General features: G+C 35.8%; 1 protein-coding gene across 1 annotated transcript; it reads right to left on the bottom strand.

Moving 5' to 3' along the window:
• Positions 1-602: 602 nt before the first annotated feature.
• Positions 603-11,912, bottom strand: LOC141664159 (transcriptional corepressor LEUNIG-like). Its single transcript, XM_074470051.1, has 18 exons — positions 11,559-11,912; positions 10,884-10,981; positions 10,667-10,776; positions 8,200-8,592; positions 8,019-8,107; positions 7,565-7,643; positions 7,414-7,489; positions 7,193-7,242; positions 6,080-6,388; positions 5,773-5,967; positions 5,267-5,497; positions 5,047-5,188; positions 3,923-4,032; positions 3,604-3,753; positions 2,536-2,691; positions 2,272-2,388; positions 1,573-1,779; positions 603-1,050 (listed from the first exon to the last, which is right to left on the bottom strand). Exons 1-18 carry the CDS (start codon positions 11,588-11,590, stop codon positions 907-909), a joined length of 2,688 nt encoding a protein of 895 aa, XP_074326152.1. The 5' UTR covers positions 11,591-11,912; the 3' UTR covers positions 603-906.
• Positions 11,913-12,434: the final 522 nt, after the last annotated feature.

Here is a 12,434-nt window from a genome sequence, read left to right as displayed (position 1 = left end):
AAAGAAAAAAATAATTACAAAAAAAAAACTAGATATGAATACATTTTTTAAATTTTAAAATATTTATCATTCTGGAATAAGTTCAACAAAACCATTGTAGTAAATATTTTTAAATTCTGCATTGGGAATTAAACTCTTTTTTTAAAAAAAAACTGGAAATTAACTTATTTAATCAAACCAAAAATCAAATTAAGGTATGTTGGCACTTGGCAGTGTTCCAGAGTAGGCGATTTGTTTCAATATTTTTATACACAGATATTAATATTTATAATAAATTACATCCATTTATTTCCGATTTATCATTCCGATCAATCACCGGATTTCCGATTTAATCGATATCTCAACATATTTGGTCCGATTTTCAATTGGCATATATTGGGAACCTTTACTGCTTGGTATATCGGTATATTGGGAAATTAAGGTTGGAACCAGGGTATATTACTATATTAGTGGTTAGTAGAATTAGCCACAAAGTGCCAGATGAATAGTGTAGATCTCTGTTAGTGGTATTGGCGATCAACCGAATTTCAAAAACATGATTTTGCTTTAATCTTATCATAGAAAAAACTATACTCATCAATATATGTAGTAGTAGATATAGATGGCGCGACCGAAAGAACTGTTGATACCATCTTCACATTGAATCTTAAAAACGATTGATGCAAGGAATGCTACATCGAGAAAATTAATCATCACAGATTCCAAGTCCACATTTCAGACTGGTTAGCACATATGTCACAAATGTATAATAAACCACCCCAGAGTGTAGATACAGGTTACATGCCACAAAAGTTACACAGATGCATAATCCAAATCAAATTTCAAACAATGGTTAGTTTAAGACTCAACTGCTACTAAAGACTCAAGGGTATTAATTCCACATTATATCAAACAAAACAGGAGACATCACTTCCACAGCTTCACATACTTGTCGTGGCTAGCCGAAGCAACCAAACCATTCACTGTTGACACAGCAAGACCAGCAATTAGTCCGTCATGGGCTGAAAGCGTCATTGTCTTGTTCTCAGACATATTCCAAAGCTCCATCGACTGTAATGGTTCAATAGGGTTTCAGATATTAGATCTATGTTTCACATATATTAGATTATATTGAGATCTACTGTATGACTTAGTTGTTTTCCATCTAATTACATGTACAATGAACAAACTTTGTATTCTTGTTTGGCTGGGTTCAAAAGTTGATTGAAGCTCAATTTAATTATTTGGTCTGTAAGGCAATAAAGAGTTCAGACCTTGAGATACTTATAGGTTAATTTTATAAAAGATTTAGACGTGAGATGCTTGTTTATAGTATCTTTTTCAGAATATAATTTAACATGAACAAAAAATCAAAACATGCATCTCAGACTGCTTTTTGTCAGTTTTCATTGTTAACACAATAATATTGTACATCCCATTGAACACCTGACTTAAAAATTGAAATATTCTAAACGATATTAATTAATACTTTCAAATTAAAAAATTGTGTCTACTTACAAAATTAACTTTTTAGTAACAACTAAAGTCATACTTTTTTTAAAGACAAGCCAATGACCAGAGAAAATAACTTGCCTGATAACAGCCAATGACCAGCAGCGAAGAAAATGTAGGATGGAAGGCACAAGAGTGGAATTTGTTCCCATTACAACTTAGCTCGTGAACACACTCCCCTTCACCTCCTGATCCCAGTGTCCACACTCTAACAGAGTCCTCACTGACAGATGCCAAAAACTCACCAGAAGGATCCCAGCAAACTGAATGAATAGGTCTAGTATGTCCCTAGAGTTGAACATTGTACAAAAAACCATGAGAAAAAAAAAATCATGCACTATTCGGGGATTCTATTTATCAGAAGCACGTAAAACCATTACATCATACGCCTATCTAAAAAAAACCATTACATCATATGATTTATATACATCATGTGTTTTACCCTCAGTAACACCATATTGCCAGATTTCATACCCTTTAAGGCCCCAGAAATCTGACACTATGCTCTACTGCTTCAGTGCATCACTTGGAAGGTGATTCAAAATCTGCCATCCCATAAATCCTTGATCAACTTTTTAAAGATTAAGATATAAATTCTACACCTGTAAAGGTAATGAAATTTATATATTCTACTATTGAAACTGTGCAGGTCCCATTTATATGGTACAAACTTTATGATGAGAGCAGCAATCACAGAAAAATGCACATCAAATGACAACTCATCTCCTATGTGAGTCAACAATGCATAGTTAACTCTAATCAATCTGTACAACAGCCAACCTGTAACGAGTGTCGACATGCTTGAGTCTCCACGTCCAGTATGGATACCACATTCTCTGCAGCTGCAGCAAGTAATCTACCTTGACGGGGTTGAAATCTCATCTGTGTCGTGCCACCCTGGTTATGAGGGAAAAGTAGCATAAATTACTACACTACACATACCAAACTTCCTTTCCCATCTTTCCAGAAAGATAAATATATAGGAGATAAAGTTTATATAAAGTAAACAAAAATGAAATTTTGGGCATGATTCAAGTTTAGTACCTTGAATACTTGAGCACAGCTACCAATATTTATGCTCCAATATCTTATTTCACCATCACTGTCACAGGAGCAAATAAGTTCCTCCTTATTTGGGTGAAAGTCCAATGACATTACAGGTGCAGAATGGCCAGTGAAGGTGCGAAGAGAGTAACCAGGCTGTATTTGTCATAAAGTGGATTAGAACTCATACCTGGTCAGGATGTGACGGACTAATGGTTAAAGAAAAATATTTAACTTCACTAAACTACCCTGGTCCTTTGACAGGAAAGTATATATGATGTAAAACCAAGTATTATCTTCTTTTGTGACACAATTAATGCACATTACATAGCAACCCAGTTGCATTAAGATATACTTGATAATGTCATAAGAATTGCAAGGAAGTTAATATGAGTATGGACTGATAACTATAAACTTAAATTAGTTGCTACAAAACCTCAGTGATACAATTACACAAGTGGGAGCAACTTTGCTTCTTTTTTGTTTTCATGTCAAAGTACTTTCTTGCACACATAGATAGTGATTTACAAGTGAATTAACATCTGCGGAACAATTATATCTCATTATTAGCAGAACATTATAGTGGCAGGACTGCTTTATATATATGAATAATCATGTATACATGCTCTTGACAAAAAAAATGTATACATGCTGATGAAAACCTGTAATTATGAGAACCAAACAGTTTCATTCAAGGAGCATTGATTTGTTCAGCTGTATGTGGGTATGTCATTCTATAGTGACTCATACAGCAAAAGGAACATCTAGAAACTCAATAATTGGTGCCAAGTAATATCTCCTTTCTTTTTTTACTGTCTTTAGCTTGTGGAAAGTCTGAAAAGTGAAAACAAGCTCTGAACTGAGCACTTCGTCATAACTACAATACAGGGAGTATGCATGTTTTTATGCTATCTAAATTTTTTTTAAGTAAAAAAATAAATTATTTTAATTAATTTATTTCCACAGGCACTAATATGAAAAAGATTTCAAGTTACAAATATACTAGTATGACTTAAAAAGTAGAGTGTACTTTAATTATAAATGCGGATCTTAGTAAAGTATACTTACATTGTCAGCATCCCAAACCCTGACAGTTTTATCGAAAGAAGATGTTGCAAGACGTGGCATGCTTGGACTGAAACGAACATCCGTAATTAATGCAGAATGCTCTTCAAGTGTTGATTTCGGCTTCAGAGAATCTGCATGCCACAATACGGCCTGTATCACATGATTAAAAATAGTTGTAGTCAACATGATATTTGTATAAAGATCCAATTTCCAAATAGCACACTGCAAAAGGCTCCAGAGACAAAAATCATTCCCTTAAAAGCTCATTTTTTTGCTAATTAAAGGCTTAACTTCAAATGTAGCATTACATAATACACACCTTTTTATCATGACCACCACTGGCGAGCAGCTTACCATCTGATGAGAAGTGACAACAAACTACTTTGCTGGTACTAGCACGAACAGAGCTAACTTCAGAAAAGGTGAATCCTAAAATTGAGTCACAAATAAAACCATTGTAACACATTTCCACCTGATGAGTAATGACAATTTATAAGATTGGTAATTCCAGATTTGTTTCTTGTGTCCATCCAAAAGTCCAAGGGTACAACTTGGTCAACATCAAGGTCTTTCAGTTATATAGGGGACACGGGCCACAGAGGACGTGGGAGCATAGTGTCATAAACCTGCCAAGCAAGAGGCACCTCCCTCTCTGAGGACAGAACCACTAATTAGTGAGAGAGACACTACAATATAGCAACTGAGTTCTTGTAGAATTTCCACCAGGGTTGAGGGTATAGGGTTGGCTGGGATTGGACTCTGGAGTTCCCAAATATGATAGCAGTCTCAAGGCTTAAGAAATAGGCGGTGTTGATTGGACATGTAGATAGAATACCTACAATTTATTGCCATGTCTTTTTATATAATTCACGTTTTTACTGCACGCCTTCATTGCCCAGCATATTTTTTATCCTGCTATTCACACTATCTTTTGACTTTCAATGACTTCTTGCAGCTTCAAATAAATTTCAAGAATTTTGATGTCTCAAAACTTTGCAATATTACTTTTTCCTAAAAAGGATTCCTCACGGGAAAAAAAAATATGTACTCCGAGCTGGGATAAGGTATGCATAGGTCTAAACCTCGCCAAAACCTTCTTTTGAGTGAGGCATACTTGGGCTATCATTAGTTTGAATAGATTTGGTTGATATTGAATCTCAATGAAAAGCCGTAGTTAAGAAAAAGGTGATATACAGTTTCATATCTGCCAAGAAGCAACTTAAATTACTTGGACACGGACAGCATGATTATAAATTATGCAGAAGCAGACTTACAGATCAGTAACACTTGTGATAGAAATATCTATAAAAAAATTACATAAGAAGTCGGAAAAAGATGCAACAAAATCTTGAATACCATATCTGAAGTTGTGAAAACAATAAATATGAAATTCGAAATATTAATAATCACTGAATTCAATTCCTCAAGCACGCAGACTCTAACCTTTGCTCACATCCATACAGCGACCAACTGCATCTATTGGATCTGTATCATTGTGAGATAGAAAAGACTCTACATTATCATCAAGAGATCCATCTTCCACAAACCGATCCATATCAGCTGGCACTAAATCTTTATCATCCCACTGCCAAATTATAACTGTCATAAGAATTTTGGAGAATTAAAAACGTTTCACACTGCAGGACCTAGAAACTCCACCTACCAACTGAGCAGATGGCGATGCAAGAGAGTTAGGACCATCAGTTCCAAACATCATTAAAGGCTTTGATGAACTGCCATTATGCGGCAGAGGGGGCATCGAAATCACATCTCCTGGAGTATGTGTTGAAGGAGTTGAGGGTGCTGAACCTGGAGAGGGCCCTGTTGTATTTGCAGTTCCTGTGCTATTAGCAGGTCCAGATGATGATACTGGCTGCTTTCTCTTTCTTCCATTCTGATTTTTAAAAGGGAGGTGCATTACAAACCATGCTAAGGAATTATGCGACTATACAGGTGAAACGTGAAGTAATAAAGTTAGAACCATGTAAGGCTCCTATAAATATATTACCAACATTGGTGGGTCAAAGTGAATTTTGGAACTTCCAAAAAGATGAAGGATAAACAGTAATTTCCTAAACTACCAGTCTGCAATGGAATCACCCTTCCACTTGACCATGAAATATATATATATATTTATTTATTAATTCTATCCTAGAAAAAAAATCAAACCTGATCATTTCCCCGAAAGGAATTTGACAAGCTACCGTCTCCGGTTATACTACCATGACCCACAAGTTTATCCTGCTGAAGACTATGAGTTGCACTCTGAGTCTGCTGTCCTGAAAGAGCATGCTGCTGAAGTTGCTGCAGGTTAGTGTTCTGCTGTTGTTGCTGCTGCTGTTGTAACTGCTGTGCCATTTTCAGCTACACACAAAACTCTCAGGAATTAAAAAAATTTATATGAGATGACATAATGTAAGAAACAACTAGAACTAGGAAAACGAGCAGATATGCAGGTGAGAGAAATGGAACACACCTTTAGTAAAATATCTGGATCCCCACGGGGCAAGGCAGGGTGCTGCAAAGGTGATCCAACATTTGGAACTACATCACCAGCCGAATTTGACAGACCATCCTTCCCCATACTCATGTTTCGGCTGTTCAAAAGCATTCTCAGCCTTCGGCTCTCTACATCATTGGAAGACGGTGAAGTCAAATTTTGCTGTGCTAGCATTAGCTGTTGCTGATGCTGTGGTGTTAACATCTGAAGTTGATGAAATGGCTGAGAACCCGGCATAAACGACTTCTGCTGCTGGATAAGTCCAGATCGAAGCTGATCAAGACCCTAATATATGAAGCATAGATAAACAGTAAGTGAAATATGCACACTGACACACAAAATTAAATCCAGAAACATTTTAGAGCAAAACTTTGTGAGAGATTAAATTGACCACCGCAACATTACCACAGATACGAATTGCAACTACCTGATTTCATGTGAAGAGAAAAATATATATTTAACCACGGATCAATAGTTCTGTAAGCTATATACTTAAACCGCTAACGTGAAAATGCAAAAGACAGGAGAGCATTAGTTAAATAGACAGACTGTTACCTTGGGTACATTAAAATCGACTAAAAATTTGGAAGGTGAAAACTAGTAAAAACAGTAACAAATCCAACCATCACAAGCTTTAGTGTATTTCATGATACTTCAATTATTTCATTAAAGCAAAACTTTGCTGTAGTCACTTGTAGTTGCAAAACATTTCATATGCTCATAAAGATGGTATTACCCTTCCCTCACATCTCATATATCATGTCCATGGAAAAACAAACTTTGCACCATCGTTTTGTTCTTCTAAGTAACTCTGCTCCAACTATTATTGATTACAATCATGTTTGTATCAACACTAACTATCCATGTATTATTTTTCTCTTATGTAGTGTACTTAACACTTCAAGAAAATTTGGGACAGACAATGGGGAAAGAAAAAATATGGAACAGAAAAAGGCCAATCTAAAAGATACATGACATTCTACTCGAAGCTTGTAGGAAGAGAAATTTTTTAAACCTTTCAATTTGAAACACCTTAAAAGGGTGTAAAGCTTAAGTTGAATGAATATATAGTCATGCATAAGCACTTACAGTGAGAGGCCATCCTTTTAGAGTCAAATTACTGCCACCATGATTTGATCCTGCATTGAATATGTTTCATTTCAAGCTATGATGTCACGCATATTGACCAAAAAAAAGACCCTGACTAGAGATTATTTTTAGTGATTTTGTCCAAAATTATCTGAAAACCGCCCAAGTTTCGAATTCATAGGACAGATAGATGATATAGAGATTGGTCAAAGCTAATTTACCAGGAATTCCCATCAGTGATCCTTCTGGACCTGCTGTTCTCGGATTCAGAATTGGATTCATTTCAGTCTTTATGTCCTATAATCCAAAAGGATTATTAAGATGTGTCGTAAATTGAAAGAGAAGTAGGAGACAAGAAAATGCAGGACTAACTGGTGTCGATCCTGGAAGTTGCTGGTTCCGAGCTTGAACTTGTGGGGACATACCACCAGCTGTACTGTGCAGCATTTGCCTGAGAATTTAGAAGTTACGCCTGATAATAGAAGGGACTAAATGCAGTCCTATAGTTTCAAAATAGTTTGTTCACCAAGCAAAGCTTTTGCATTTGCAGGCAGGAAAACCAAAAAGGAAGTGTTTACACAGAGGATATATAAAGCTCCACAAATACTAGAGGAAACTGAATGAGCTCAGGTTGTGTTTCCTAAAATGGCAGGAACAACTACAATCACGAAGAAAGTCTTTGATTTGTCATGCCAATTTATACCCTTTACTATAAACCAGAAAAAAAACAAATTCCTCGTTTTTTAAGTCTAGGAAGAAAGTTATTTTGTTGAACCTCCCTCAACAAGGCAATAAAATATGAAACAAAAACTCATAAAGAAAATACCCGGAAGGCTGACCAGCCGAAGCTGCTGACTTCAGTATTGATGCGTGATTGGAATCCATATGCTGGCCCACATTTTCGCCAAACCTTTGCTGTAAGAATTACATAGTTAAAAACCAGAATGGCTGAAGAGGACACAATACTGTGAAGTAGTTATGATATTTGGAGAACATTGAGCTTATACCTTCATAGATGCATCGTCTAAAGAGTCCCTCTGAAGTGGCACTTTCAATCTTTCCTCGTACAGCTTTGCAGCCATGACATTAGCAGTTCCCGAGTTTTGTCTCATAAGTGGATCATTTCCAACAATCCCATTACTTGTGCCATTCAAGATATGCGAACCATCTCTACGCTGCTGCTGTTGTTGCGCTTGCTGCTGTTGTTGCTGTTGCTGCTGCTGCTGCTGTTGTTGCTGCTGCTGCTGCTGCTGCTGTTGTTGCTGCTGCTGCTGCTGCTGAGCCTGCTGAACATGCCTCTGCAACAACATTTGCTGCATCTGTAATTGCTGGTGTTGAGGGTGTTGAGATTGTTGCGGTTGCTGCTGTTGTTGCTGCTCTCTTGCTTTAATCACCTGAGTCTATATTCAAAACATCTAAGACCAATGTGGTATATTCAAAATCACTTGCACACACAGTATCATTTTCTGCAGCAGACAGAAGTGGCAACAAAAATTTGCTGTCTGCCATTTTTTTAAATACAAAACATAGACCAAAGACATTTTGCTAGGAATACTCAATGTTATGAATTTTTGGATTAATTTTCTGCAGAAGGGTTGTAAAAGTTCCCCAATATCATTAATGAACAATGATAAAATTATTGAACTTAATGTGGTGGAAGCGGTTTCTTTGCGGTACAGTTGTATTCCATTTTGATTGTGATAATGTACTAACTATTTGTCTCCTTATTCTTTAGACTGAAAAATGCATTTACGGCAACAAACAACCCCCATCTCCTCCAACCCATACACTATATATTGAATATATCAATTCACCGGCAAAGTATATGATTAAAAACTAGGACGCCGCACAAGTTGTTTATCAGGAATGTTCATCAGAAACTATGATGAACGTAATAGATTAGACAAAAGATAGTGCCATGGAGGCAAAAACCATCAAGATATTTTAGACACCGCCTACCCAACTTGAATTCAAATCAACTAAATCCATGGCGTTGCGTCAGTAAACTACTCAGGAAGTTTCTGGCCTATGCATGTACAAAATATGGGAGCAATCTAGTTAAACTAGATTAAACCAACCCCGCGAAGCTAACCTAGTTGGAGTGATGATGTCATTGCTCTGATGAATTTGAGACATCAAGAGAATGAAGTAAGAATCTGAAACTTGCTTACCCGTTCATCTTCTATGGGTGATCATGTTCCTTTTTTATTAACAAATCTATTAAATAAATTAAAATTGAATTTAATTTCTTTTATAAATCATGATTATAAGTTTGGTAATTCATATGTAATTATAACGAGTCCGAATTGACTCAACTCAAGTGCCGAGTCTTGGGGGAGTTCGGCACATACTTGACTCGGCTTGTTAACGAGGTTCGAGCATGACTCATAAACAAGCTCGAGTTGAACCGAGCCAAGCATGATAAATAGGTTTGAGCTCAACCTACTCGCGAACAGCTTGACACGAGTTACAGCCCTAAGTACCATGCATATATAGAATTGCAGGATAAGAAGTTCGACATCTTATAATTCTGTAAGTAAATAGATGGGAAGCTCTATACGAATTCATCTTGTGACTAACAATAAGAGAAATGGTTTCCAGTTTATTAAAGCCGTTATTAGAGTCACGGTTGATGAATCCCTTACAAGGCGGTTGTCACTTTTCTACACTTTTCATAGAGTCGAAGTATTTAATGATGATTTCAATAAACTTAAAGCTAATATATCGGTATCATACACAAATGAACTTGATTAACAACATACTTGAACAAAATTAGGCAATAAAAGTATAGTCAACATGCAAAGAACTAATATATAAAATAAAAGATGGCACCAACAATTTAGTCAGTTGACAGAAGTATTTCTTAGTGGAAAGATAATTTGTCAAATTTTAAGGAGAAACGAGAATGAAAATATGTTTTACTTAAATTTAGTAGAGAAATGTGTGCTCTATTACTAGTATCTTATATGTAGGGCTAGGAATTAATTAAATAAGTAACTTATTTTTAATAAAGCTCAATTGATTACGGGCCTTAGTCCACTAGGTTGTGTTTTAGGGTTTCTATTCCCTATATAAGTCATGTAATCCCTACACATTAAGTAAGACTCGACTATTGGAATACTGAAAATTGAATTGGGTCTCTTTCTCCCTTCCGCGGTTGGGAAACCCTTCGGGTAGTGGATTTTACATGGTTAACCCACTCGAGTTCATCGTTTTTACCTTTTTATCATTGTTTCTAACATACTTTCCTGCATACAGTCTTTTAAACCAATGAGGCTACGTATCTTTAAGAAAATTAGAAGATCAGAAATTAATGGCAAGTTCACTTGCTAATTTTTTTGAGAAAATAGAATGAAAAAAGAACTCAGTGTGGGGATCCAAATTAAAACTTTAATTCGATAAAATGTGGCATAAAGAGAACAAGCACAGATAGAGAAATTAATAACAAACATTAGATTCTGAGTTCTGACCAACCTCAATGTAAGAGGCAGCAACTTCTGAGTGTTTCTCATTAGTTCTAGCGATAAATATATCCCAAAAGACTGACCACCACTCAAAGAGAAAACCACCGGGTGCATCGATAGCTGAAATCGACCAACCCGAAATTTAGTAGAGAAAAAGATCGATAATGTAAGCATTATTAAAAGGATCATATCATAATTTCCCTTATGAACACTCGTAGAAGTCTTACCAACAGGGTCAGATGATACTTTCCCTTCTGCTTGAAAGGCCTGCGCAGAAGCCTTTAAATCCCTCTTAACCAAATAATCATGGATGTAAACATCCAGCCTGTAAATCATATAAAATGTCTTGCCACTTAAAAATAAGAATGATTGAAACTTTGCAAAATCCAATAACTTAAAAGTATGGCTAAAAGAAAGTTCATAACTTCCCAGTTACAACATAATCTTCCAAACCAAACTCTAAAAAAAATTCCAAAATCTAAGTTACTTAAAGCAAGAATGAACAAAGATAGATATTTTTATCCCCATTAAAATTAATAACAGTTACCAAGAGTCATACAATTCAATTAGAAACAAAATTCAAAAGACAATTAGTTAAGAAACCAAAATTTTTAAACCTAGAACAGACAGAGAACTTATAATCTCTCTCTCTCTCTCCCTCTCTCTTTCTCCCCTCTCCATCTCCCTCTCTCCCCCTCTCTCTCCGTCTCTCTCTCTCTCTTTCTCCCTTCCTCTCTCTCTCTCTCCCTCTCTCCCCTCTCCCTCTTCCCCCCTTCTCTCTCTCCCTCCCTTAAACCCAATACTAAAATTAAACTGCAAAGCCATACATAAATCAAACAAGAATCTTGAAGAAAAAAGCTAAATAAATTATGAAAATGCAAGTTAAGAAAAGAGGAACTCACATTTTATCAGCTTCCCAATTAGTCTGAGACATACTGGGCTAGTCCAAAATCCAAGACAAGCCCTGAAAATGAACACCCAGATCCTTAAAAAACACCCCCTTTTCAATAAGATATACAAGAATAACTAAAAAAGGATCAAGAATCTAACTCTATTTATTTATTAATACAGAATACAAAAGGCAAAAGCTTGATGGGAATTTATAAATACAGATGGATTTGCAAAAGGGAATATGAGACAGTAAAACAATATAGTTACAACAGTAGATTATAGATACAGTTGATATATCTATCTATATTTAATAGAGATGTATTTTGTATGTTTCTTGGTGGGGGTGCTGAAAAAGAATTTCAAGACTCTTCTGCTGATGGAGTTTCTGATGTCATTTGATTTTGTGAAGAAAGTCTTTTGCTTTCTCTTAATTACATTTGAGCCCCCCCCCCAAGCATCATAATTACAGATATGCCCTTGTCTTTGTCCATTGGATATAGGACCATATTAGTCTTCATCAGAAGTGGACCAAAAGTGGCAGCATTTGACCCCACAAATTGAAATGTAATAGAAATCGTGTCGAAAATGAAAAATATGATAATTGTTGTAATATACTAGTTTTAATAATGTTAGAAGGGCCTACTAAATCTTAGAGGAAAAGAATGATAATCGGAGGGAGATAGAGAGTATATATTAGGATGCTTAGTGCATTTTTTTAATTCTGCAAAGTCATCTATTTATAGGCAAGGTGAAGAATAAGAGCATTAAACGCATTTTCATAATTTCTACTCCTAAAGTTTAGCCCTACTATTACAATATTTGACCATATGGCAAATCAATTCATAACACTCCCCTTTGATTGTCATTGTGGTATGGATCATAGACTG

Source organism: Apium graveolens, chromosome 6 (assembly GCF_009905375.1).
Source record: "Apium graveolens cultivar Ventura chromosome 6, ASM990537v1, whole genome shotgun sequence".
Lineage (NCBI taxonomy): Eukaryota > Viridiplantae > Streptophyta > Magnoliopsida > Apiales > Apiaceae > Apium > Apium graveolens.
Note: the sequence above shows the minus strand (reverse complement) of the source record. Positions and strands in the feature narration are given on the sequence as shown.